The 26,755-nt window shown below is 39.0% G+C and overlaps 1 protein-coding gene across 1 annotated transcript in view; it reads right to left on the bottom strand.

Annotated features, from left to right (window-relative positions):
* Positions 1-10,786: 10,786 nt before the first annotated feature.
* Positions 10,787-26,755, bottom strand: part of OSTF1 (osteoclast stimulating factor 1) — a 47,983-nt gene continuing 32,014 nt past the window's right edge. The window contains exons 6-10 of the mRNA XM_045562585.1: positions 25,455-25,562; positions 24,113-24,162; positions 20,656-20,734; positions 17,648-17,746; positions 10,787-11,307 (exon numbers count right to left, since the gene is read on the bottom strand). Of these exons, the coding sequence (XP_045418541.1) occupies positions 11,249-11,307; positions 17,648-17,746; positions 20,656-20,734; positions 24,113-24,162; positions 25,455-25,562 (395 nt within the window). The 3' untranslated portion in view covers positions 10,787-11,248. The remainder of the gene's footprint in view (positions 11,308-17,647; positions 17,747-20,655; positions 20,735-24,112; positions 24,163-25,454; positions 25,563-26,755) is intronic.

Below are 26,755 nucleotides of genomic sequence, written 5' to 3'. Positions count from 1 at the left end.
CAATTAATTCTATATAAATCACAAAGCAAACAAGTCTTTGAGGAGGTTCATGAATTTCCTTGATTTGCAGTGTCAAGCCTCTGTTTGGGCAGCAATTGTTTGATTTCAAAATCCAAATAATATTGATCACACCTCACCCACACACTCACAACTAGCCAGAAGTAATCCTGCCTCTTTCTGAAATCTGAACATTGTTTATACGTTTATTTTAGAACTACGCATTATATATATATAAAATATAACCCTTGTATATATATAACATATATAAATATAATGTTTATGATCATTTCTTTATGTGCCTCCAATGAAGCCTATCACAAATTTTGCTTATGTATAGCACTCCGTAAGACCACATGGTTGAAATTATTTATTCATCTGTTCATTTAAAAAGCACTTGCTAAACCTGTACTCAAATGCTTATAGCTCTTTATAATTGCCCAAAGCTGGAAATAACACAAAAAATGTTACATCCATATAATGGAATACTACTCAACCATAAAAAGGAAGGAGGAACTGTTGATACATGTAACAAACTTGGATAATCTCAAAGGTTTTATGATGAGTAAAAGGAGCCAGTCTCAAAAGACTACATACTGTAGGATTCAATTTATACGATATCCTAGAAAAAAACCAAAACTGTGGGGATGGGGAGCAAATCAATGATTGCCATGGCATGGAAGAAGGGAGGGTGTGACTCTAGAGGGATAGCACAGGGAACTATTTGGGGTGTTCTGTATCCTGATTATGGAGGGTGGTACACAAATCTACACATGGGTTAAAATTTGTAGGACTGAGAGGAGCACAGTGGCTCACGCCTGTAATCCTAGCACTTTGGGAGGCCAAGTGGGAAGGATTGTTTGAGGCCAGGAGTTTGACATCAGCCTGAACAACACAGCAAGACCTCATTTCTAAAAAAAATTTTTAAAAATTAGCTGGACATAGTGGCACATGCCTGTAGTCCCAGTTACTCAGGAAGCTGAAGCAGGAGGATTACTTGAGCCCAGGAGTTTGAGTTTGCAGTGAGCTATGGTGATGCCACTGCACTCCAGCCTAAATAATAGAGTGGGACCCTGTCTCAAAAAAGAAGAAAAACAAAATATATATATATAGAACTGAACATAGAAAGAGGTCGATTTTACTATTTTTAAAAAATACTTAAAACATTTACTGTATGCCAGGCACTGTGCTGTGTTGTAGCAAAAGCAAAGATAGACCCTATCCCAAAGAGCTCAATGAGTTAATGCATGAATATAAACACAAACGATGGCACAAAAATATTTGATATATGGTAACTGAAAAATAAAAACAGCAAATGTTATAGGAAACTAAAAGAGAATGAGATTATTTCCAGAAAATGCTTCAACGTAGAGGTTGCATTGGATTTCAGTTTCAAGAGTCAGAAAAGGTAAATGTGAAAATTCTCATGTGAAAAATGCTATTTTAGAAAGACTATCTTATCAATAATGTGCAAGAAGGTGTCTTAGTCCATTTTCTGTGGCTTCTAACACAACACCTGAAACTGGGTAATTGTGGAGGCTGAGAAGTCCAAGGTCAAGAAGCAGCAACTGGTAAGGGCCTTCTTGCGGTGGGGACTCTCTGCAAAGCCCCAAGACAGCACAGGGCATGACATGGTAAGAGGGCTGAGCCTGCTAGCTCAGGTCTCTCATCCTGTTCTTATAAAGCCACAAGTCCCATTCCCACGATAACCCATTAATCCATTAATCCACAGGTGGATTAGTCCACTCATGAGGGCAGAGCTCTCATAAACCAATCACCTCTTAAAGGCCTAACCTTTCAATACTGCTACATTGGGGATTAAGTTTCAAAATAAATTTTGGAGGGGGCAAACATTCGAACCACAGCAGAAGGAATGAAACAGGAAGAGCCAAGGGGCAGAAATCATGCTTAGACAGAAGATGAGGAGTTTAGAGACACCTTGAGCCAGGATGCTGGCCACGTAGCCCGACAGTCTTCCAGGCAGCTGGACCCACACCTGCAGGGTCCATATACAGGGCTAGCCTTGCCCACTTCATTTCATTCCCAGCAATTTATTATTTCTACCAATTAAGTTTTTTCTCATTTGCAAATGTGAGACACATCGTCTTCTTTGCTATAAATTTGGCTTTTCCTAACTATGCTTATGTTGTCTTCTAAGCCAGGCATGGTGGCTCACACCTGTAATCCCAGCTACTCAGGAGCCTGGGGTGGGAGGATCACTTGAGCCCTGGAGTTTGAGACCAGCCTGGGCAACATAGTGAGACCCCATTTCTAAAAAAATAAAATAAAATAATTATACTGTCTCTCACTTGAAGTTTATCCACAATCTCCAAGAATACCTCTTCCTAGTTTATTTTATTTTCTAAGCACCTCCAATCCACTTAAGTACCCCAAGAACAGGGACACAAACTCCCCCTTTGGGATCTAGGCAGTAGTAGCAGAAATAGAAAAAAAAAAGGACAGAAATTGAGAGACCTCATTTTAGAAAGAGGATTGAAAATACTGGACTATAAATTGGATGTAAAGGATGAAGGAACAGAGAAGAAAAAAAAAGATTAAGAGACAAAGTCCTAAAAAGATGAAACATGGCTAGTGATTATTTTATTCTTGTCCAACAATTCTATTTAAGTATCGATTTTCTTGACTTAAGTGAAACCAATTTTTCTTTATTTTAAAAACATACATGCAGGGCAATAAAGCAATGTTTGAGAGTAGGCCATTCCAATTTAGAAAGTCTTTTTGTTTTCAGTTGTTTGGATCTTAGCATAAATTTTCATATGGTAGCTGAGTTCCAGGATTTGTCTCAAAAAGATCCATTTAATGTACAAAGTAGATGAAATAAAGTCACCCTGAAAGCGTTGCATTTGTAACTATTGGTCAAAGCAAATCGAAGTCTGATGGAACCAGCTAGATAGCAATTCAACACGAGTGAGCCAGTCCCAAAGGGGAACAGTGACTTCAGGCAGCAATTTCAAATGCTCAGCTCTATTGATCGCTCCACGCAGACATCCAGAACTCAAAGGCCATAACTGCAAAGGCCATAACTGATCCCATTGATTCAGGAACAGAAATATATAATTCAGTCTTCAAATGTGGAGACATGTTGAGCTTTGATGTAACATTTCTCGATCAGCCCCAAAGAGCAGACTGTGGTTGACACTGTTAGTTGCCCTTGTAATATCCATTCTCCCCTTCTTCCCTAACAGGACCCTGATTATGTTCAGGGTCGCAATGCATCTGGCATAAAAATTACATTTTCCAGCTTTCTTTGCAGCTAGAGGAGCCATATGATATACTCTTGGCTAAAAAATGTATGTGGAAGTTGCTGGAAAAGAGCGTCCGGAGCGGCCGGCACGAGCTGAGCCCATTGCCTTCCTGTCTCCCAAGGCAGAGGGGCAAACACTGTCCTCACATGGCTGAAGGGCAAAAGGGACTAGCAGACTCCCTCAAGCCCTTTTATAAGGTCACTAGTCCCACTCATGAGGGCAGAACACTCATGACCTAATCACCCCCTAAAGGCCCAGGTCTTAATACTATTGCACTGGGGATTAAGTTTCAACATGAGTTTGGGAGGGACACAAACATTCAAACCATGGTACTCTTCTCTTATACCTTTTCATGATGGAGTACCTTGGACTCAGACTTTTGACCCCATCATATCCAAGACTGTATTTACAGGCAGGTAGAAGAAAACCCAACCCAGTGTGGTGCCTTAAAGATGTACTCTTGCAACTAAAAGGCAACAAGCCTGGGATGAGGCTTGTTGCGAGATCAGTTATACAACAATGTGAATTTAGTTCATGCTGCTGAACTTTACTCTTTAAAAACAGTTAATACAATAAATTTTATGTGTTTATTTGCAAAATTAAAAATGTTAAATTTTTAAAAATTAGATGGTGATGATGGTTATACAACTCTGTGAATATACTAAAAAAACCATTGAATGGTGTGTAAATTATATTTCAATAAAGCTGCTTAAAAAATAAAATAAAATCTTAAAAGTATTTTAAGCAACAGCATGAGGCATGATGTAATCCAACTGTTTTTGAAGATCAAATAATAGACGATCTCTCAAATCACAATTAAAAACTCCTTATGGATGTGGAGATGAGGAAAGAATTATCATGGATTTTTATAAAATAAAGAATAAATAAAACACAAGATTGAAGAATTTCTTAAGACATAAATACTGGCTTTTCTCATAATAAAGAAATTATATTGAAAGAGAAATGAAAATGACATATAGAGAATAAAGTAAGTTTATTATACAGCTTGCAGTAAAAAAAGGAAATTAAATAGTACTGGGTGTACATTGTTACAGTTTTAGTATTAAACCACAATCCTATGCAAGAGAAGAGACCCACAGACTAATGTGAACACACAAGATTTTTATTGTGTATTGGTATGAATCATGTGAAACCATTATTAACAACACAATAAAAAATATATGCAAACCATTAAAATAAGCAAGGCACATCAATAAAGATTGAGGAAATGAAAATGGCCATGTATTCTTATTCATTTAAAGTCATTACAAAGTTTACTGGACTCTTGGTTCAAAGGAAAACATAAAAGCCACAAGTATTTACTGAAACATTTACCTATTTACCATGGTTTCATTCTTAAGATTCCTTAGTGGGTCTAAAGGGTAATGTTGCTACACAAGTACTAAGCAAAGACATTCAATATATTTATTCTTATTCTTCAACTTAAAAAGGAAGCACCTTAAACATACAAATACTATTCATTGCCCATAGATGAAACAGAGACAAAGCACAGTGAACATCGATATTCTGTGACAGGACATACTCGGTGGCATTGAGCGATCCTGTTATTGTAGTAAATAAGACACCATAAAAATTACGACACAAGACATTCCACTCCTGTTGAGCTAGGAGGTGAGAGAGGACAGCCATAAAACATGGACAATAAACTCTACCATCTCAAATTTCAATTTGATTAGCATTTCAATTCCTTCCCATATTAACCATATTAACATTTATCAGAAGATAAAAGTTAAAAAAAATTAGTTGATTGGATCAGGCCCTTCCCATGCCCCTGTGTGTGGCTAAAAGGTAGTTGAAGGAAAAGAAAAGGGATGGGGGAGAGAGCGAGACAGCTGAATACACAGTACGTGGAAAATTCACTACAGGAAAAAATGCCTACAGTCGGAAAAACGATCTCTCACACAGCAACATGATCTAGAAAGAAATACCCATGGCAACTATCTCCAATACCCTGCATCTGATTCCTCACTCGGTGATCAGCTCTGTCACTAACTTATGTTCCTAATAGCAAGTCACTTCTGGGCTCGGGCTACAGCTACTAAAAATGGGGTGACGGAAAGGCATTGGGCTGAACACCCAAGGACTGTTTCAAGAGCAAAATCTAAGAACAATCCTCATCTTAGCAATTACAGTTTTCTTGGTGAGATTTCCTATCAAGGAATGAATGCTTAATAGTTAGAAGCAGTAGTAGTAATTACTGATTCCAAATAGCAGTACAGAAGAAACTATTGCTAACTAGTTATGAAAAACGGAGAGAGAAAGATGATAAGGCACAATTTCCAATTTTAAAAGAGAGAAGAAAGCCATTCACAAACTCCATATGGTATCTGTGAATGGTGGCCCAAACGCAAACAATATGTGACAAGCACATGACTGGCAGGAGAGAAATACTCCCGGCACTGCCCAAAGCAGATCTAAAGATCCAGTAAAAATCTCGGACTACACCACACCCAACCCAAGTACTCAGCTGGGCTGTACGCAGAACACCCCTTTCCACCCTGAGACCCACCATCTGAACCCAGTTGTGAGATTAAGTGCCGGGGTTCATCTCGTGTCCCGCTGCAGATGAGGGGTATCACACACTAGAAAGCAACCACAGAGAGACCTGCTGTGTGATCTGAGGTTCTCAAAAATCAGGTCCTTAAATCACTAAACGAATGAAATTGGAACATTCCTAACACAAAAAAATGATAAATGTCTGAGGTGATGGAGACCCCAATTACCCTGATTTGATTAATTCACATTGTATGTCTGTATCAAAACATCACATGTACCCTAGAAAGATATGCAACTATTCTGCAACCATAATAATTAAAAATTTTTTAAAAAAGAAAAAAAATCAGGTTCTTGTTGAGGCCCTTTAAAAACCTGAGGCAGCGATGACACCTTGCTTCCCACAGAGGAGGCAACATCACCTGATCCTCATTACAGGCATATCACAAGGACCAAGCCACCTGGTCAATGTCACAGGGCTCAGACATGACAGGTAGAGGGCTGCAGGCCAGGCGTCCCTGAGCCCAGGTGCCATGGTGACACACCCTCTCTATCTGAGAGCTTTCAGGGCTATGGATTTCTCTGAAGCTATTTCTAGTTTTAATCAACAACTGGCTTTGGCCGATTCTTTAAGCCAACCTGTGTTCAAAGAAGCCTCACTTCCACATCTCAGACTCACTCCTGGTCTAAGAAGACATTCTCCTGTGGCCTCAAGTGTTCCCTCGTGAGGGGAATGATGAAATATCTAATTTAGTTCTTATTTGTTCAAAGTTGGTGACGATTGTATGATACTTCTGTCTTAGATTTTCTATCTTTTGAATTCATAGGGAAACATAGGAAGTTGTAAAGTTTATCCATTTGAATAATTGGATTGTTTCAATTTCGAAGTCATGTATGACTAAGGTGGTAACACTAAACATCTTTCTGATTTGAAATCATCACCCACCAAACAAACATTGGACCCATGATCCTTCATGCCCATCAAAGCACTCCAAAGCAACAATGTAAACTTGAAACAGTGGCAGAGACATTCTCCCTACTTGACTTTGAATCCCTTTCATAATAGTAATAGCCAGGTCTCTTCTAGTTATACACCTCTTCCCTGTACCTCAAAAAAAGTACATTTATACTGAAAAATGCTACTGCCACACATAAACACACCTCAATGGCTAGAAGGAAACATCATTATTCTCTACTCATTTTTAAATTATTTTAGGAAATTCTCCTCTTTACAATAACAGCAGTGAATCTGAAGAACATTTGTTGGCATACCATTGGTGGACACACACATCTATTTGTTTTTGATGAAAACTTCCTTAATCAGGCTCATGATTACAGCCAACATTTATTGGGCAATTATTCTTACCAGGCACTATTCTAAGTTATTTAGATACATCATTTTATGTAATCCTCCTAATTCTAGGCAATGGGTACTGCTACTTCCCCATTTCATAGCTAAGGAATCTGAGTGCTTAGGTAACCTGTCCAAGATTACTCAGCAATGAGCAGGAAAGCCAGACTTGAATCCAGACGGTTTGACTCCAAAGCCCATCCTCTTAACCACTTCTTGAAGCTTTCTAATGATTGCTGTCAGAACTATGGGTCATTTACAAAACGTGGCCATTTTCTCCTTGGGGCTCAGGATCTTTCTCCTCCTTGTTTCTTCTTCCATTTTCCTTCCTGCTTCCTCTCAGCTCTCTGACACATACCTTTGGATTTCCTCAGTTTTCCTTTCCAGCCACAGCCAGGAACCTGGCCTCACTCCAGCTCCCAGTCACCGACAGTAGGAAGAGCTGAGCCTGTCGGGAAACCAAGCAGATGGCCACAAACAAAAACAGCAGAGCTGCCTGGGAAGAGCGAGGCTACCTCCACGTCCACGATGAGCTCCCAGACTCAGGTAAAACATTCTCTGACCCTTCCCAGGGACACATTTATTTTCATGGTGACATAGAACTGAGGCGCTCTCAGACTATCTGAGAGAACTGCTGAACTTAGCAGTGCAAACTCAAAGCAAAGCAAACAGCTACTTATCTGAGCTTTCCTTCTTTAATACTTATTCACAGTCTAATGTGCACAGAGCAAGAAATTTTGGAAACTTGGGAGTAAAATCTGCTTCCTTAAATCTTATTTCTACAGGGTTCCTGGGAACGAAAAAGTTCTGCCAAAATTTTTCTGGGAGCTCTTAGGGTGGGTTTAAACAACACGATGAACTGATTAGCACGTCCGCTGAAATTATTAGATGTCTACATCTAGGGCTTGAGTTGGAAAAGGAACTGTTGTGTTTCTGCACACTTTTCTGACGGAATGTGAAAGACAACATCTGACTGTCGCAGCAAGCATGAGGTGCATGGGCTCAGGTGTCCGCCAGACCTGTGCATTCCCCTTCAAGCAGATTGACCTTGAACCGGTTACTTAACTTCTTCAAACCTCAGCTACTCTAAAAAGACAGGGGCAGGAACGTTCATCGCCCCAGGTTGCTGGAAAGATCAAATGACATCACGGCTGTGAAAGTGCCTCTCACAGGAACTGGCAGAGTAGGCATTTAATAAATGGTAGTTTTATTTAATTTTATATCATTTTAAGGGAGGGGCAGATGTAAAAGCTTGTTATTAAGAAATAAGGAGACAGAAACCATAAATTTGTGGTCTGCAATTTTCCCTTCACTAAGAAAACTGTTCACCGAAGCTATATTTGAAGTTAAAATAGGGATAGCAGAATCTTTTATGATACTTCTCTTACCAAAACCTCAGCTTTTAGTAATCAGACACTTTGAAGTTTGGCTACATAATGTATCCCTGCTCTGTGTATTACTGCTACATACAAATTTACAATATAAAAATCAGGAGAGAAAAACAAAATCAAAGTCAATAGGGAAATGCGAGATGAAATATAAATGTCAGGTACGAAAACCTATCAGAAAAGAAATCATCATTTACAAAGATGAGAAAGATAGTGCTCACAGTAAGAAAAATTACTGGTCAATTAGAAATTCTACATAAATGGCTCTTATGGAAAAATTACATTTTCTTCTACCTAAAATTATCTGAAATTTCATTTTCAGAATTACTTCCAATTTGTTTTTTAAGATTAAAAAAATAATTTCACCTTTGCTTTGCACAGCATTTTCCTTCGGATAATAACAGGACTGGTCTACCGAAAAAAGGAGCCAGTGGGGCTCACAAAAAATTCAGAAGCTGCCAGCTATCATGTATGTCAGTCCAGCAACAATCTGCAACGGAACAGTCCCAGAAAGGAAACTAAAATGGGAACCCCTGATAAAGACTATTCTCTGTATCAGGCTGCTGGGCCTACAGCTAAACACGTCTGTCTCTGTCGCTGCCCAAGGGGCTGGAAGGCATCTTCTGTCTAAAGGATGTGATGCCAGGAAGGCAGTTCAGGCCACAGTGACTGTCAGAAAGCTCGGGTTACAGCAAAACCTCCAAAGTCATTTCCAGAACATAATCAAAGCTCTCCTCTGCACGGTCAGAGCAGTGGTGAGTTCCTAGAACTGATTTTTGTTGCTGAGTTCAGCACTAAGCAATCTTGAGAAAGCTCAGATCAGCTAGGCCAAATAAACAAGCAGGAAAAAAAAAAATCCTATAGAGGTTTATCCACAACTAAATGACTTGTCCTGTTTCACCCAAAAATCATGCATATACCTAAGTCCTCCTCTACCTTTCAAAAAAAACTATAGTTGGCCAACTTTTTAGAGTTTCTCATAGTTCAACAATGTTAAAAGCAATGATAGTGAAATCTCCACTATGCTTTCCCTCAGATACACAAATATCTAAATCAAGCACACAGTATTGTGATGAAAATTGTCTGTAGTCACACAACCTGTATTATCTCTGCCCATGTTAAGAAATTAAGAGGCTTAGTTGGCACCTATTCCAATTACCACAGGCCCAAAGTACAGAAGAGCAAAAAAATTACAGGGTTCTCCAAACGCTTTTTTTGAAGGCACAAGCCACATTTTAAAGAAAAATCTTTAAAGGTTCTATGGGAAGAGATACAACTTTAAGAAGGATTTCCTATCTTCAAGTTTATGCTTAAGAAGAAATACAAATGGTTTAATTAAACTTAGTAATATATTTTTTTAAAAATAAAACACCCTCTTTGAGTAGTTTCAGAATTTATGCTCAGCCTTTGCTGTCACTAGAAGTACAGACTCCTTGCTCCTAAAATTTATTGGGATATTTGAAAGACCTCGAACTGGCCTCTCTGGGTGTCCTTTCTCAAGGCAGCCACAGAGAAAAAGCAGTCACAGACAGAAGAGACCCTGATAGAGGCAGTTATTCATTTCCTGAGGTAACCCACTTCCTTCTTCACACATTTTCTTCTCTTCATCAATATGTTTTTTGAAATTCACATCGAAGTCATCTTGCAAAATATACTTTTGGGCCTAGGGCCGGGAATCTAGGCAAATTCCAATGGCCATGTCATTTTTAATATTACTATCATCACTGTAGTGATACAAAATTAGAACTTCAAAGGAAATGTCATGTCAGTCATATAGAAGGCTCTCTGCAATGTTAACCGATGTTTCAGCAAAAGAATCTGAATTGTTATGCACTAGATCCATACTTTGAGAAAACATATGTTATCAAGGGAAAAACCGAATGCAAAACAATTTCATGGCTCCTGACTACTCCGTATGGAAAACCATGGCATCGTCCACAAGAAAATCAATTTTTTAAACTTTCAAATCTTAATCAAACTGCATGAGTTGCTAAGGTTTCTTCACTGTAAGTATGACCTTGAAGATAAAAACTGAAAGTCTCGTAATTATTAAAATTATCTATTTTATTTAGACATGTATCTTCTCAATGATTATTACCTTGACTTTAAGCAAAGCAGATATAGGAAGTTGAACAGAACTGTGGCTACCATGATTCTCCTGTGTTAATAAATACAACATATAATTTAAAAAATCAGTTCTTACCCTAAATATAAAAAGCTTTATTTATTTATTAGCAACGAGTGATAAACACAGAAACAGACAAAAGGAGTAAAGTCTCTTAAAATGTTTATTTTTGTCAGAAGAGCTGACGATTTTCTGGTAAGTATTTTGGTTTATTATTATAATAAGCATTTCCCCCCTTTGACAAATCCATTCAAAATATCTCAATCCTTGAGGTAAAGAACTAAAAAAAAAAAAGAAAATCTTGATTTTTCTTTAAGGAAAAAAATTCTTAAAATTCCTTTAGCTTGATAAATAGAAATAATCTCTTCTTGTTCTACTCTGGTGAACCTAAATGTATTTTACACAGAAAGTATCCAGTCACTTATTGGCAAACCAAAGGTGAGAACTAGTCACGTACACGTTCTATTCAAACACAGTGCAACATTGGCATGTTCACATACACTTTTTTTTTTTTCTTTTTACAGTTACCAACACCTTGCTGGCAAAGACAAAGTTTCAGAATGGCAAAAGCAACAGAAGTTTTAGATCTCAAAGCTCCAAAAGGGAATTAATCCGAGTCTTCATCATCAAGATAGTCCTCGGCATTGCTTAATGTTCGAACAGCATCTAGAAGAAACGGGGGAAGAAGTAAAACAGAGGAATTTGTAAATTGCTCAGATTTTTTTTTTTCACTTTCAAAGCTCTTGACAATTCAAAAACATAATCTTCCATCTGACCCAGAGATTGTACTTTCCCTGAGAATCTTTTCTACTTTTGTTTTGCAGCCTATTAAGTTGCTGCTGCCACAGAGGCTGACAAACACATCTGTCTACACGTTCCTTAGTCACGCAGAACTGCAAAAAGCATGTGGTGCTAAGGTGCCACTGGTCCAGTCCAGTTCCGACAGAAAGCGACTAGCCACGTGCAGCGTGACCAGCACCGAGCACAGCACTCTGACCACTGTGCTTCCAACTTCCTCTCTCCCGGTGACAAGTGCACAAGACTAGTGGCTTCAGTCAATCCACAGCCTGAAGCCTTACCTGAAGGCAAGGTCGCTGGGTGAAAGATAACTAATTAGGGGGGAAAAGAAAAAGAAAGAGAATGACAACAGATGCTTCGGTTTCATTTTAGAAAACACTAAAAATAAAATATTCAGAAGCAAAAGACTGAAATGGAAAAAAAAAGTTTTAAAATACAAAGAACTGAACCCCCTTAAACGTTAAATCAACCTTGAAGGGCTCAAAAGGAAGATACCTGATCTTCAACTGTCTAGTCAAATTCTTATAGCAAAAGATTATCCTAGGTATAATTTTAGGGGGAAAAATAGAATACAAATACAGGCACATTGTTGGAGCACAATATATGTATGCCATAGCACTCAGATCATGGTGTCTACATGCCATATTCGCTAAGCTCTTTGGAGATAGGACTGATTCCAAGTCTGGGGCAGGAAATATAAGAGATGGACCTAAAACTCTTGTCATGCCATAAAGCAAGGATCCTATTAAAGATAGCATCATGTGAAAAGAGTTCAAGATCTAACATAAAGAGGCCCCCACTAGCCACAGTACAATAAAGCTATTCATTGTAATGGATTAAAGCACATCAAATATTTCAACACACACCAAAAAGAACTCATTAGGGTCCCTCTGGAGAACAATAGGGAACCAGCTCATTATTTTAAAAACTCCTAAATAAAAGGGCAAAAATCAAGCACTTATCCTGTTATATGAACTATTCCACCAAGTAACCAACCAGTTGATGAGGGAAAATTTTTATTTATAAAATGATCCAGCTAATAACTGAAAAAGATTGAATTATAATAGAATATCATCATTTTGCAACCGTTAGTGAAATATCAGATCTAGATAATGGTCATCAATGGAAATTAATATCACAGGAAGAGTGACAACCAGATGTTATGTACCTCTGATGAAAGAACACAATATTCTATATATTTTTCCCTCTACCCCTAAGAAAGATAGATTATAGATAGACAGATTGATTGACTGATAGAACCTAAATAGAATCCAACCTCTAGATCTAACACCAATTGACAAAAACATAAATGACAGAGAAACATGACAAACACCACCATGGGAATGCAGTCAGCAATGTCCAGATTGGAAAATTCAAGTTAGTTGACCTAGTTTCTTTAATAAATAAATTTCAAGGTTAAAAAGAGAAGAAGAAGAGAGAGAAAGGAAACACTGATTTAAAAAAAATTAAGAGACATACCTATCGATCACAAACTGACCTTATGTGGACCCTGACTTAAATAAACTGTAAATAGATAAATAAGTGAACAAAGAAATAAACAGGTATGAGAAAAAAGGCAAATTTGGACAATGACAAGTTATTTGGTGATATTAAGGAATTATTAATTTTTAGGTATGTTAATATTTTTTTAAAGAGTCTTCATGCTTATGGGCTTAGAAAAATGATTATTGAGAAAAAGGAAGGGAGAAGGGGGATCAGTACAAGGGAAGTAGGAACCGATTTATCTTGTACAAGAGAGAGAAGGAAAGAGAAAGGAAGAACAAGTGAATGTAAAGCAAAACAAAGGCAAGTGGCAGGATTTTACTAGTTTCCAAGCTGCTAGAAGATTCCAGGTTGACTACATTCTCCTCAAGAGGAGCTCTAGGGAACTGGGAAGAATATATTAATATTTTCTTCTCCCCAACACACACCTAGGAAGGAACTTCAGGTCTTCCTGTGAACTTGATAAAAAGTAGTTTTTTAAGCTAAAGCAAGAAAGTCAAATAGCAAAGCTCCTTCCCCTTCTACTTTGCTATCCTGTTTTGCCCATTTAAGATATCCTGTGTCCTTCAGTTGTTACTTCTGCTCTTTATTTTAATCTTGTTCCTCCTATTAAAGAAAGAAATATGATTTGCCATGGCACAAACTCTGACTGAATAGAAATCAAGACAGGCAGGCATGAGTCGGGTAAATAAATTCCTTCTCCTTCCTTTCATGAACTGTTCTGAGGCAGTTAGTTTTCTCTGGAAACTTCCCACATGGCCAAGTGCTGACTAACGAGCTGTATCTCTTTAGAGCCAACCTCAGGGTATGGCCAGTGTGGTAATTATCTCCTGTCTGCATTCTCATCCTCCTCTACTTCACTGCCATTTTCCTCAATCCCATTGCCCTGGGTTTCCATGTCCCAAACCAAGCATCAACACTTAAGACAAACAAACATACAAACAATAAATAAATAAATGGTAGCAGGACAAACACAGTCACATGGATGAATCTCACAGACATAATGTAAGTGAAAGAAGTCAGATACAAAAAAGTACATACTATTCGATTCCATTTATATCAAGTTCACGAGCAGACAAAACTAGTCTATGGTAAGAAAAGCAGAGGATGCTGAGAGAGGCTTTTGGGGGTGTGGGAAGTGTCCTCTAGCTAGATGTGGGTTGTGGTGAATAGGTGTAAGCATGGTAAAAAATAAAATAAAATAAATCAAGTGTACACTTAAGATGTACCCAGTTTACTTAATGGAAATTATACTCCACTTTTTAAAGATTGGGGAAAAAATTTAAAGGGTTCAAGTCTCAAGTACGGCCCTTACCCCTAGCCCCATATCAAAGTTATCCTCCATGCTAATTGCAACATATGAATTATTTTGTCCCTATAAAAAATCTAAGCTGTGCTTTTAAAAGTCAACAACAATACCAGAATATATCTTTTCCAGTTTAGAGTTCATCCTGGCAATGAACTCTGTGGCCAAATGTTCCAACCCTCATTCCAACTAAGATCATAATACAAATTAAAACTTTTTAAAACCAGATGATTGGGGAAATGAAGCAAGAAAAAACATAGAAAAAAGTAACCTGAAAATTGAAATATGAAAATTCATTTCTTGGTTCTGCCTGCCAGGCCCCAAGATTACCTCATTAACAAATTCATTATGTAATCAGTACAAATTTAGGAAGGTAGACTAAAACACACTTGGAGTGAACAGAGCAAAGAGTACCCACCTCCCAGCCCGACTCTATAAAGGCTGCCAAAAGATGACGGGGAAGAAAGATTTTACCACCGGCTCCAACCCCTCCTAAGTACAGCTGTCCAGGGTCTGAGGAGGTTTGGTATTTTCCTTGCCTATTACGATGGAGCTCATAGATGCAAGAGACTCTGATAACCTTCAGCTCGTAAGAAACTCTTCAGGCAGGACATTCGAGCGCTACCCACAGCAACAGGAAGTCAGTGGCAGAGAAAGGAAGTTAGGCCACAGTCCTACTTCTTGACCCAACCAAGACAGCAAGGAATAGGCAGCAGATCTCAGGCAGAAGTGTCTCTCCCACCCGGATGCAAATGTGGCTTCTCAGTCCAAAGGCAGCTGGGGAGCAGCAGCTCAGCTGACAAATGCTTGCTCACTCCCTAGTAGGACCTATACCCATCTATGCATCAGTCATTACTTTAAAGAAAGATGTGCACTGCCAGTGAGCATTCATGGCTTAAAGAAGAAATCCCAAACTAATCAACAGTTTACACCACATCTGAACTGAAGTTTAAAAATAAATTAAAATCTGGAATAAAGGACAAAAGGGACAGCAGGTTTGCGAGGAGGGCTATGATGGGAAACTGATGATAGGTAAAGAGGATAATTCTGGGAAGCTCACCTGGCAAGCCATGAAGACGGAGGGCCCTGCTCACTGTTTCTGACTGACTAAAGCAGGAGACAAGCAGACTGACTTTCTTTTGTTGCTTCTGCTAGGAACGAAATATGGACCAGCCTAACATTGCCTCTTCTCATAAAACAAGGGGCAGCTCAGGGAGAAAGAAGTTTTCCAAGGGTTCAAAAATTAATGGAAATTCAATTAAACTGATAAAAACAGAAAAGCAATCAGTATTCTACTATAGAAGGTCAAGAACTGTGAAAGGTCAAGAGGCTGAGGCAGGAAGATTGCTTGAGCCCAGGAGTTCCAGGCTGCAGTGAACTATGATTGGGCCACTGCACTCTAGCCTGGGTGACAGAGTGAGACCCTGTCTCAAAAAAAAAAAAAAAAAAAAAAAAACCAAAAAGAGCTGTGACAGGGATAACACCCTCAAGTGAAAATGGAAACAAATGCACTTAGCCTCTATAATGGAAATGTTTTCTCAAAAGTCATCTGGTGATTCTCTACCAACCTGGCTCAGTCTAAACTTTAGATGCTAAAGCAAAACTAAAAAGGTTCAGAATGAGCAGCAATGCAAAGGAATTAAAAAAGCAAGTCTTCCATTATACTAGTTTCTTTCCAGAAAATAGTGGGGGAAAAAATTAGGGGCTTATAGTTCAAAGTGGTATTAAATTGTCGAACCTAAGATAATAGTGCAGAGTAAAGCTTGAGAAGAAAGGAACAGGGGATTTAATGTCCCCTCCATTCAAATCTTCTTCTACTTTCTTTTTTTCTGCTTTTTTGACTTTGGCATGGCCCAGGAGGCTGATGATGAACAGGAGGGAAAGGAAAGGTGAATGGGAAGAAGAGTTCAAGGCACATTCTCTTGGCATTACGTTAGATTGAATCTAGGGAGGATAGAATTTAACAGGCTACAGCTGAGAGATCAAATAAACAACTAGCCTCTGAAGAGTAATCATGAATGACGCAAGTGTGTTTTAACACGTTTCTTTCAAAACAACCACACAAGCTTTCCTTTTTTAACTTATTCTCCCACATCAATAGATATTTTTGTCTTTAAGAATGTATACCTAAACTTTATTTTTAAAAACTTCCCATAGTACTATGAATAAAGTCTAAGATGTTTGGCAAAGCCTAGAATAATTTCTATTATAGTTTATTGATACCATCTTTTTTTTTTTTTTTTTTTTAGAGACAGGGTCTTGCTCTGTCACTGGGGTTAGAGTGCAGTGGCATCATCATAGCTCACTGCAACCTCGAACTCCTGGTCTCAAGCAATCTTCCAACCTCAGCCTCCCAAGTAGCTGGGACTACAGGTGGTCGCCACCACACCCAGCTAATTTTTTTTTATCGTAGAGATGGGGTCTCTCTGTGTTGCCCAGGCTGGTCTCAAACTCCTGGCTTCAAGTAACTCTCCCACTTTGGCCTCCCAAACAACTGGGATTACAGGTGTGAGCCACCACGTCCAGCTGGTATCCCCATTTTAAAAAAGAAACAATATAATCATGGAGCTATTGAATACTTCATTTAAAAAACATTTGCTACTAAGGACTGATAAATACATATTAAAATGAAGAATGGAGATGATGGTTCTCTGAAAAGTACAGCAAGCAAGATGATTAGAAAATGATTGCAAGGGAACAAAAGACACATTAAAAAAAAAAAGTAAAAGATCCATTCTCTCAGCTGGCATGGTGGTGCATGCCTGTTGTCCCAGCTATTCAGGAGGCTGAGGCAAGAGGATCACTTGAGCCCAGGAGTTCAAGGCTGCAGTGAGCTATGATGACACCAGTGTTCTCCAGCCTGGGCAACAGATCAAGACCTCATCTTTAAAATAAAAATAATAAAATTAGGCCAGGTGTGGTGCCTCATGCCTGTAATCCTAGCACTCTGGGAGGCCAAGGCGGGAAGATTGCTTGAGCTCAGGAGTTTGAGACCAGCCTGAGCAAGGGCAAGACCCTGTTTCTACTAAAAATAGAAAAATTAGCTGGGCACAGTGGTGCACATCTATGGTCCCAGCTACTCAGCAAACTGGGAGAATCCCTTGAGCCCAGGAGTCTGAGGTTGCAGTGAGCTACGATAACACCACTGTACCCTATAGAGGGGGCGACAGAGGGAGACTCTGTCTCAACAAATAAAAAATTTAAAAAATTTAAAAAAAAAGATCCATTGTCTCTTCAAATTTGTTTACTTGGGTATGTTCTTCTATTTTGGAGGTTCTGATCTAGAGCAAGGATATTTAACTCCAGAATCACCTAAAGATTTTATCTCTTTTTCCCAATACTAAATTGGTAACTCATTAGTCATGACTCAGAAGAGAAAGAAGGATTTAAAACAAATACCTGTTCCCTGTTTCTTTTTCAGGAGAGATGCACAGGCAGCGTTAGTAGCCATGTCGAAGGCCAGCTTCTTCTCGTTGTTTCTTAAGTCTGTTCTAGCACCTTCCCAACGCAAGAAAAGTAAATTAGGTGTTTTTGAAGACTACATAGTAGCAGCCGATCCTCTTTCCACCACAGCTAATCACTTTTGGCAAAACTAACTGGAGGATGATTCTGACCAAGAAGTAAACTTTTTCAAAACAGTAAAAATTTCTCAAACAAGTATTTTTGGCATCTTTAATCAGGGAATTTATTGCCACATCTGTGATAATTATGCACAATAAAAACAGAGTCTTTCCCTTCGAGTCCCTATAGGATGATGGAATGTCAACTCTGCAGTGAGGAGTTTACTGTCCCCGTGGAGCCTAAATTCAATAAGCCCTTTGCTGCTTCTTTATAGAAGACAAATTGGGTTGAACTTGAGGGGATTAATATTTTATGTCTGTAAGTATACTTCCATGCAAATTAGCAGAATGGCAACATAATAAAACCCAGAAGCAATTAATTGTTCCTGTAAACCATCTTCTACCCACTTTGTCTTTATCGTGTTAAAAATTACATTAGAATTCATGAATACATTTGCACTGTTAAAAATTAAAAAATACAAACATATGCTGACATAAGTCCCATTTCATCTCCCGTGGTCTACCCTCTCCAGAGGTAACCATTCTTAACAAATGAGCATGAGTCCCTTTCTCCCTTATGTGTGTCAGTGCATACACAATACATATATGGACATATACACACAATCATACCACATGTGTTGGTATGTAATTTGATTTTTTAACTTAACAATGCATATAATAGTACTCTTTTCTTATCAATACACATACTTATCACTCAACCTATTTAAACATTTATAAGTGTTCCATTTTGTGGATGTTCCAAAATTTATTTAATCACCCCTCTACTGATGGGCACTTAGGCTGTTCCCAACTTTCATTATCACAAATGCTGCAATGAACACCCTTGAACAACATCTTTGTTCACATGTATTTCTGAAGAATGGTTTCCTACAAGTGGGGTTGAAATGTAAGGCTAAGTACATTTTTAATTCAGCCATACTGTCAGATTGCTTTTCATAATAGTCTCTAATATGTCTTTGAATTTCCGTGGTATCAGTTGTACCATCTCCTTTTTCAACTCTGATGTTAAGAATGCTTTCCAAGAAGGCTTTACCAATACACACGTTCTGCCACAGCATATGAGGGTGTTGTTTTCTTTGCAACCACACCCTCTTTGATAAACAAAATAGGTGTCACGAAACTTAAAGGCACAAAAACATTGATGCAAGAAAAAATAGTACATTTAATGAGTAATATGATGATCTTGTGTCAAAATCTTTCTCCTGAGCAGATCTATCCCCAGTAGGGTTATATGGAAAACCTCATTCTCTCAGTGTGCTACAGGTAAAAAATTCCTGAAGCTTAACAGTTCCACGAGTAATCATATCTTATGTTAAATTATACTTTACAACTCATACACATGATTTCTATCAGGACAGGAAATATTCAGACAGTGATGTTAGAGAAGAAACACAACTATTTCCTGGATCCTTCTTGACCAAGCTAAGAGAAATACAATGTGAGCCATATATGTAATTTTTAATTTTCTAGTAGCCATACTTGCAAAAAGTAAAATTAATTTTAGTAGTATATTTTATTTAACCCAGTGTATCTGCAATTTTATCACTTCAACTCATAATCAATAAAAAAGTTATTTTGATGTTTTGCTTTTTTATCTAAGTCTTCCAAATCTGGTATTCATTTGACACTTACAGAACATCTCATTTCAGATAGCCTCATTTCAAGGGCTCAGTTGCACAGTGGCTAGTGACTGCCATTTGAGATACTACAGCCCTGGGCATAACCTTTAAGGGACGCAATAGTGATCCTCGAGGTGTCTGACCTCTTAGACCTGGAGCTTACATCATCAATATACTTAATATCTAAAACATCTCCCCTCATATATCCCACCACTTTGCTCTGAGGATCCCTAATGACGGTGATTTCATGACTTGTGGCTTGGGGACTCAAACATCCTACATTATTGGCTTTGGGACCAGGGTGTGGTATGGGTAACCTCCCTGGCTCTCTTTAAGAGTTAATTAATGGCCAGGCGTGGTGGCTCACGCCTGTAATCCTAGCACTCTGGGAGGCCAGGGCGGGAGGATTGCTTGAGCTCAGGAGTTCAAGACCAGCCTCAGCAAGAGTGAGACCCCGTCTTTACTCAAAAATAGGAAAAAATTAGCCAGGCGTGGTGGCATACATCTAGTCCCTGCTACTCGGGAGGCTGAGGCAGGAGGACTGCTTGAGCCCAGGAGTTTGAGGTTATAGTGAGCTACGATGATGCTACTGTACTCTAGCCAGGGCGACAGAGTGAGATTCTGCCTCAAAATAATAAAAAAAGGGGGATTAATTAATATTTGTGGGTCAAATGGATGGAAGGATGGTCAGTCCGTAATTTCACTGTTCCCTGTGACTTGTGAAAACAGGGGATCAAGATAAGCTCTCTCATTCACTGTCCATCTGGCACCTGCTCAGCTCCACGCAGGACACTGGAGCCACCGCACTCTTTCTTATCTATCAAGACTTTAGTGAGCAAACAGGGGCCTTAGCAAATTCACCCACAGGTTTCTCAGACAGGATCTCCCCACACACATGTACACACACACCACACACACCCCTTCCTTCTAAGGCCCCATAATCCTGCAGAAATGTACAATAAGCTCTTACTAAAAGTAACATATATAATTGTAAAGCTTGCCAAGGTTTTAATTTATACTAAAAAGTAACACAAATATACCCCAATAATTTCATCTTATCATAACAACTGTGATACAGGGTAGAGATTAAAACCCCAGTTTTAAAATAAGGAGACTATTATTCTTCTTACTATTTCAAATGGTATAATCTAATACAGCCTATTTTTCAGGGTAAGCAAAGACCAGATAAACTCAGCACCGACTTTACCTTTTTCCAGAAGCAACTGGACAATATCTGCATAACCCTTCCAGGCGGCAGCATGCAAAGCTGTGTCTCCCAACTTGTTCTATGGTGATAAAAGAGAAAGTACCATTTTTAAAACAAAGAGTAGATGGAAAGCACACATTGATTCAGGTTTAATTTTAGTTAAACCTAAAATGAGAACAAAGTGATAGAACCATGTAAAATTCCAAAGACAATAGGAAAGGAGACTCAAGAGATGGGCAATGAGCCCTTTTTGGGAGATGGAGGAGATGGAGAAGTAGACAGAGACTTGGCAGAGCACAGGCTGAAATGCAGACACCTGCAGAGGGAGATCCAGGAAGAAGCACACAGATCTGCCCCTGCAGAAACCTAGCAAGATGCAGGAACTGGAGATTCCTGGGTATGCTGGGCAGGAATGGGGCACGGATGTGAAAACAAGAGTTCTGGTGGAAAGTATTCAGAAGTCATTACAACCCCAGAGCCCCTTTCTCTCCTCTTGCTGCCAGATGACCCAGTACAGATGACAGAATTACCCTGCTCAGAAATTAAGCAGGTAGTTTCCAAGCCTGTAGACACTAGGTACAAGAGAAGGTGGCAACAGGGCCAGAAACCAAAAGCTGAGGGTCAGGTGAAAAAGCTACCAAATGAACAGTAAGGCCCTCTCTCAGCTACCTTCCCCTACCCCACTGCCCAGTGTGTGCTGTCAAGTGCAAACCTCAGGGGCAGGAGACTGGAGGATACGTCTCGGGTGAAGCAATACAGCCCCACGTGGGAAATCGGGAGAAGTGTACTTATATGAGCAGTGGTTGTCACCCAGCAAAACAGGCAGGACTCACCACAGAGAAGCCCACCAGCCAGAAGCCCCACCAAGCACACACAGGTTCCAATTACGCTTAAAAATGAATGGACTGGGCTGGGCGCGGTGGCTCATGGCTATAACCCCAGCACTCCGAGAGGCTGAGTAATCCCAGCACTCCGGGAAGCTGAGTAATCCCAGCACTCTGGGAGGCTGAGGCGGGAGGATCGCTTAAGCCCAGGAGTTTGAGGTTGCTGTGAGCTAGGAGGATGTCACGGCACTCTAGCCCAGGCAACAGAGCGAGACTGTCTCAAAAAAAAAAAAAAAAAAAGACAACGAATATACAATGACATCAGGTACTGGAGGAAAGCCTACAATATTTAGGGATAAACCAAAACAAACCAAATTAATGGATCTCAGAGAGAAAAGACACAGTAGAGTGAAGAACAAAAAATATGTTTTTCAAAGCTAAAATTAACACATCAGTGAGCTGTAAGATGATACTGTATCATGAAAAAAGAAAAAGATACTATGTAAAAATAACAATCAGAATAAAGTGAGAGCTTATGGTAGACAGAATTCTAAGATGGCCCCCAAGTCCTTTCTCCCATAGTACAGAACCCCGTATAATTCCCTTCCCTTGTGGGTGAGACCAGTGAATATAACAGGTTATCCCTATCATATTATATTATATTATCACTCTCTTGCTGGCCTCGGGGAAGAAAGCAAACAGCAACGCTGTGGCCTCTAAACGCTGAGGGCCTTGGTACATACAGGAAGTCCTGACTTTACATCATGGATAAATTCTCAAAAACTGTGACTTCAAGCAAAAGGACGTAACACCAATATTTTTCCTCACCAACTTTATAACAAAATGGCATTAAAGAAAATAATGTTATTCAAAGACCTGTGTATGTGGCTTTGCTTAAAGTTGCAAGTTTCTAAGAACCTATGGACAAGCTTGAAGTTGCAGTTTCCAAGAACCTACTGATGGCATAAGTGAGCACTAACTGTACTACAGGTGCAAGAAATTCAATGCTTCTGACAGCCTGAATGAGCTTGGAAGAGGACCCTGAGCTCCAGATGAGAATCCAGCTCTAGCCAATACCTTGATTTCAGCCTAGGAGATGCTGAGCAGAAAACCTACTCATGCCATGCCCAGAATTCTGACCCACAAAAAGTATAACCTCCTAAGCTTGTGGTAATTTGCTACATACCAACAGAAAACCAACACAGAGCTCTGGCAAATTAAAAAGATAGCCAAAATAAAACATAAAGGTGAGAAAAATCTCTGAGAAAAACTAAGAAGATTGGAATCTAAGAGGACGTTCCGGAACCAAAAGAACAAAGACAATGGTCAGATAAAAACTATAAAACTAATAACACAAGATAATTTTCCAGGCTGAAAGAGTTCATCATAATTATTGGAAATCGATGCACACTAAGGCACACCATGGTAAAACTTTAGAACACCAAGGATAAAGTAAAGACTCTCAGTGAGATAAAAAGCAGATCTCACATAAAAGAATGAAAATCAAAATGGCATCAAACCTCTCAGAAGCAACCCTGCAAACTAGATACCAGAGTCCATGTCTTCAAAATTCTGAGGGCCCTGCCAGAAATGCAGCCTCTTTCTGCAGCTCCAGGGGCTCAGAGCGGAAGCCTCTTGACCGTGAGCTTGTGCGCAGCCCTCAGTACCGCCCAGGGAAGCCTGTCGGCATATCCTATCACCTTGGAAAGGAACTTCTCTGTTTTATTGGGGGGGGGGGGGTCTCTAAATTTTCCTTTCATATGTTCAACTAAATTTTTTCTAAACAACAGCAACAACAACAAAAAAACTCTAAGGGAAATGACTTTCAACCCGGAATTCCAATCAGCCGAATAATCAATCCCAGGCTCCCCTTTCTCAGTAATCGACTTGAAGATGTTCTCTGACAAAAGGAAGCCCCAGGACCCAGAGAAGGGGAGAGACAACACAGCAGACAAGTAAAAGGGGAATCCACAGGAAGACAGCAAAGGGCGGCAGAGACCAAATTGCTCAGACCGGAGCATGAGGATGGAGAGCTCCAGGAAGCATCAGTCCAGGGAGAAAAAACAAAGTCACTGAATTAACTTATCCATTTTGGAAAAGTGTATAAAGCAGTGTAGACATCTTAGATACCAAAAAAAAAAAAACCCTAAATAAAAGTCAATAATTAAACACAGAAGCAAAAAGTTATATAAATGGTAAACACTAGTTAGATAGCCATAATAATGCAAACATTATGTAGTAATATAACCAAAAACTATGGTAAGATACATTGGGCAGAAGAGAGGAACAAGGGTTGGGTGTTCGGGTGCTGGGAGGTCAGAGTTGACAAGCTTAACCCATCACCTACCCAACAGGAAGCCAAAATACGTAAGAAGACGATGCATGACAAGAGAGCTCCAAATGCCTATTCCTTAGTAACATGAAGGTATGTACAAGAAGAGGTCAAAGCTGAAAGTGATATATGAGGGGGAGTGGGCAGTGCTTTTGTACAATTTGAATTTTAATAAAATAATAATTTTTAAACCATGTGCTTATAGTATTTTGATTAAAATACTTTGGAAGCCCATAAGTTGTACTGTGCTAACAAGAACACGGCAGGGTGTGTCAAGTAATTTCCACGTAAGCAGTCTCACCTGCTGGTTCAGTTCAATGTTTGGCTGAGTAAACAGCATTTCCACTATATCTGAAATTCAAATAGAGGAGATATTATTTGAGAATGAAAAGTAAAAGGCTGACAAAACCAGGCATAATAAATTTTAAAAAGATTCTTTGGGCCAGGCGCGGTGGCTCATGCCTGTAATCCTAGCACTCTGGGAGGCCGAGGCAGGCGGATTGATTGTTTGAGCTCAGGAGTTCTGAGACCAGCCTGAGCAAGAGCAAGACCCCATCTCTACTAAAAATAGAAAGAAATTATATGGACAGCTAAAAATATATATAGAAAAAATTAGCCGGGCATGGTGGTGCATGCTTGTAGTCCCAGCTACTCAGGAGGCTGAGGCAGAAGGATTACTTGAGTCCAGGAGTTTGAGGTTGCTGTGAGCTAGGCTGATGCCACGGCACTCTAGCCCAGGCAACAGGGTGAGACTCTGTCTCAAAAAAAAAAAAAAAAAAAGATTCTTTGGAAGCATCTTCAAGAAAATTGTAACGAATTTTTAAAAATACATGTAAATGGAAGAACTTGAGAATCTAAAAAGTAAAATTATTTAGGGAAAAATATTTTTTTCTAATAGTTTTGGCTTTTGCATTTTCATATGACCTCTATTATAGGAATATTTTAACATTCATTATAATACTTTATATTCATATATCTAAATTTTGTTTATTAACTAAAATAGTCTTCTTTTGGTAGACAATCACAAATTTTCCTTTGGCTATGCTATTTGATTGGCTGGGTTCTTTATTTCTCATTGCTGTTAGGTTTATTATTTTTTTATTTTTAGAGAGCAGTAGAAAGAGAATGCGTGGTAGATTTTTGGCTAGGATGAAATACATCTAGAAATTCAATTTGTCATCATTATTGATTGTAACACAGAAAGTATAAATTGAATCACAAACTTAAGTGAATGGTGTCTTTCTCCTGAATCTAATAGTTCAAATTAAACTTAAAATGCAAATCATAAAAGCATACCTTGGGAAAAGCTAAGCTAGAGGAGTCCGTTCTGTCCTTTTCTTCTGTAAGATTACATAGTTAGTTTTTTTATTAATATCACTATTGTTTTCTGGTAACCTTTCCAAGCCAGAGAGAGGAAAGGAAGTTTCCAATCTTTCAGGTGAGAGAGGCCCATGCAGTGAGGCTGACTGGCCACATTCTACCCACTATTCTACTGAGCTTCCAGGAACAAGGCTTTTTTTTTGGCTGACATTCTGAAAAGAACAGCCAATGGGTTTTGTTTTCATTTTTGTAAGTCTGGCTCCCGAAGGTGAAACACATTTTCAGCAGCATAGAAATTTACAATAACAAACAAAATGTCATACCTTTGTGACCCCCATGACAAGCCCAGTATAAGGCTGTGCTTCCGGCTTTGTCTAAGCCATTAACACCCACTCGGTTGTCCAAACACTCTCTCAACCAGCTCAAGTTGCCTGAAAGAATTTTATGTTTATCAAAACACAAGAAAAAAGCTTTAATTTTTTTTGTTTTGCTTTAAAATCAATTTCACCTTGCATAAATTTCCATTTTTAATAGATTAATCAGCATGTCTTAGATGAAGACCTGCCCCATAATGCATTTATTATGGTATATTTTGATTTCCAGTTTATTAATGGAAGGCATTCACATCAATTTTTAATGGTAGGTTAATGGGAAGAGTTGCCTAAATGGGTCTACTTAAGATATTTCTGTGGCTATGACCAGGGCTGGAAATGCGGCTCACTGTAAGGGTATATTTGGGATTTCAAAGACTATAAAAAAAAATATACACATATTTTTATCTGGAACTTAGGAAAAAACCAGTTGAACCTAAGAACAAATAGATACTATCCGTATTCATATTTACAATGCATTTTCAGTTCTTACAAGAAAAGAAACACTAAGTAACCTACTCAAAGCTGCTGCTCCTACATGCTAAAATATAACTATTAATTTAAAATCCTCAGGCTAATGACCTAAGTATCTAATTCACAAAGAATTTTTAAAATTTCAGTTTAGTAGTTCTACTTATATACAATCCTAAACCAATAATTTCCTTCTACACATTCAGATTTCAAAAAGATCTAAAATAGAATGAAATAGAGAGTTCATTGAGGCTTTACAAAAACTTTCCATTATCTATAGCAGGGTTTCTCAACAGCAGCCCTACTGGCATTTGTGGCTGGATTTATTGTAGGGACTGTCCCACGTACTGTAGGATGTTAAGCAACATCCTCTGTCCCTACCCAAAAGATGCCAGTAACATCCAGTCGTGACAGTCAAAAGGTCTCCAGATATTACCAAATTTCCCTGGGGTTTGAAGGGAGCAATCACCCCTACTTGACAACCTCTGATCTACAGTATAAAGCCCAAGATAAGACCCATCATTGTTTGGCCATGGCTCTTCCATAGATGCAACCCTGCTGCTCCCTCCCTCCCCAGCCAAACCCTCACAGCTCCTACACTCTCCTAAAGCTGTACCCCCTGGACACCTCCACCCTCCTGCCCTCCAACTACTCACTCTAGCCTCTTCAGCCTATTTAACTTAAGCCCATTTCAACTGCTATACTTATCACACCATATTTTACACATATTTCTCTCATGCCAGCCTTTGAGCTTTGGAAGTCACACACCATAACCATAAACC

This window comes from Lemur catta, chromosome 10 (genome assembly GCF_020740605.2).
Source record: "Lemur catta isolate mLemCat1 chromosome 10, mLemCat1.pri, whole genome shotgun sequence".
Classification (NCBI taxonomy): Eukaryota; Metazoa; Chordata; class Mammalia; order Primates; family Lemuridae; genus Lemur; species Lemur catta.
The sequence above is the reverse complement of the archived record's forward strand: the minus strand, read 5'-3'. Positions and strand labels throughout refer to the sequence as shown.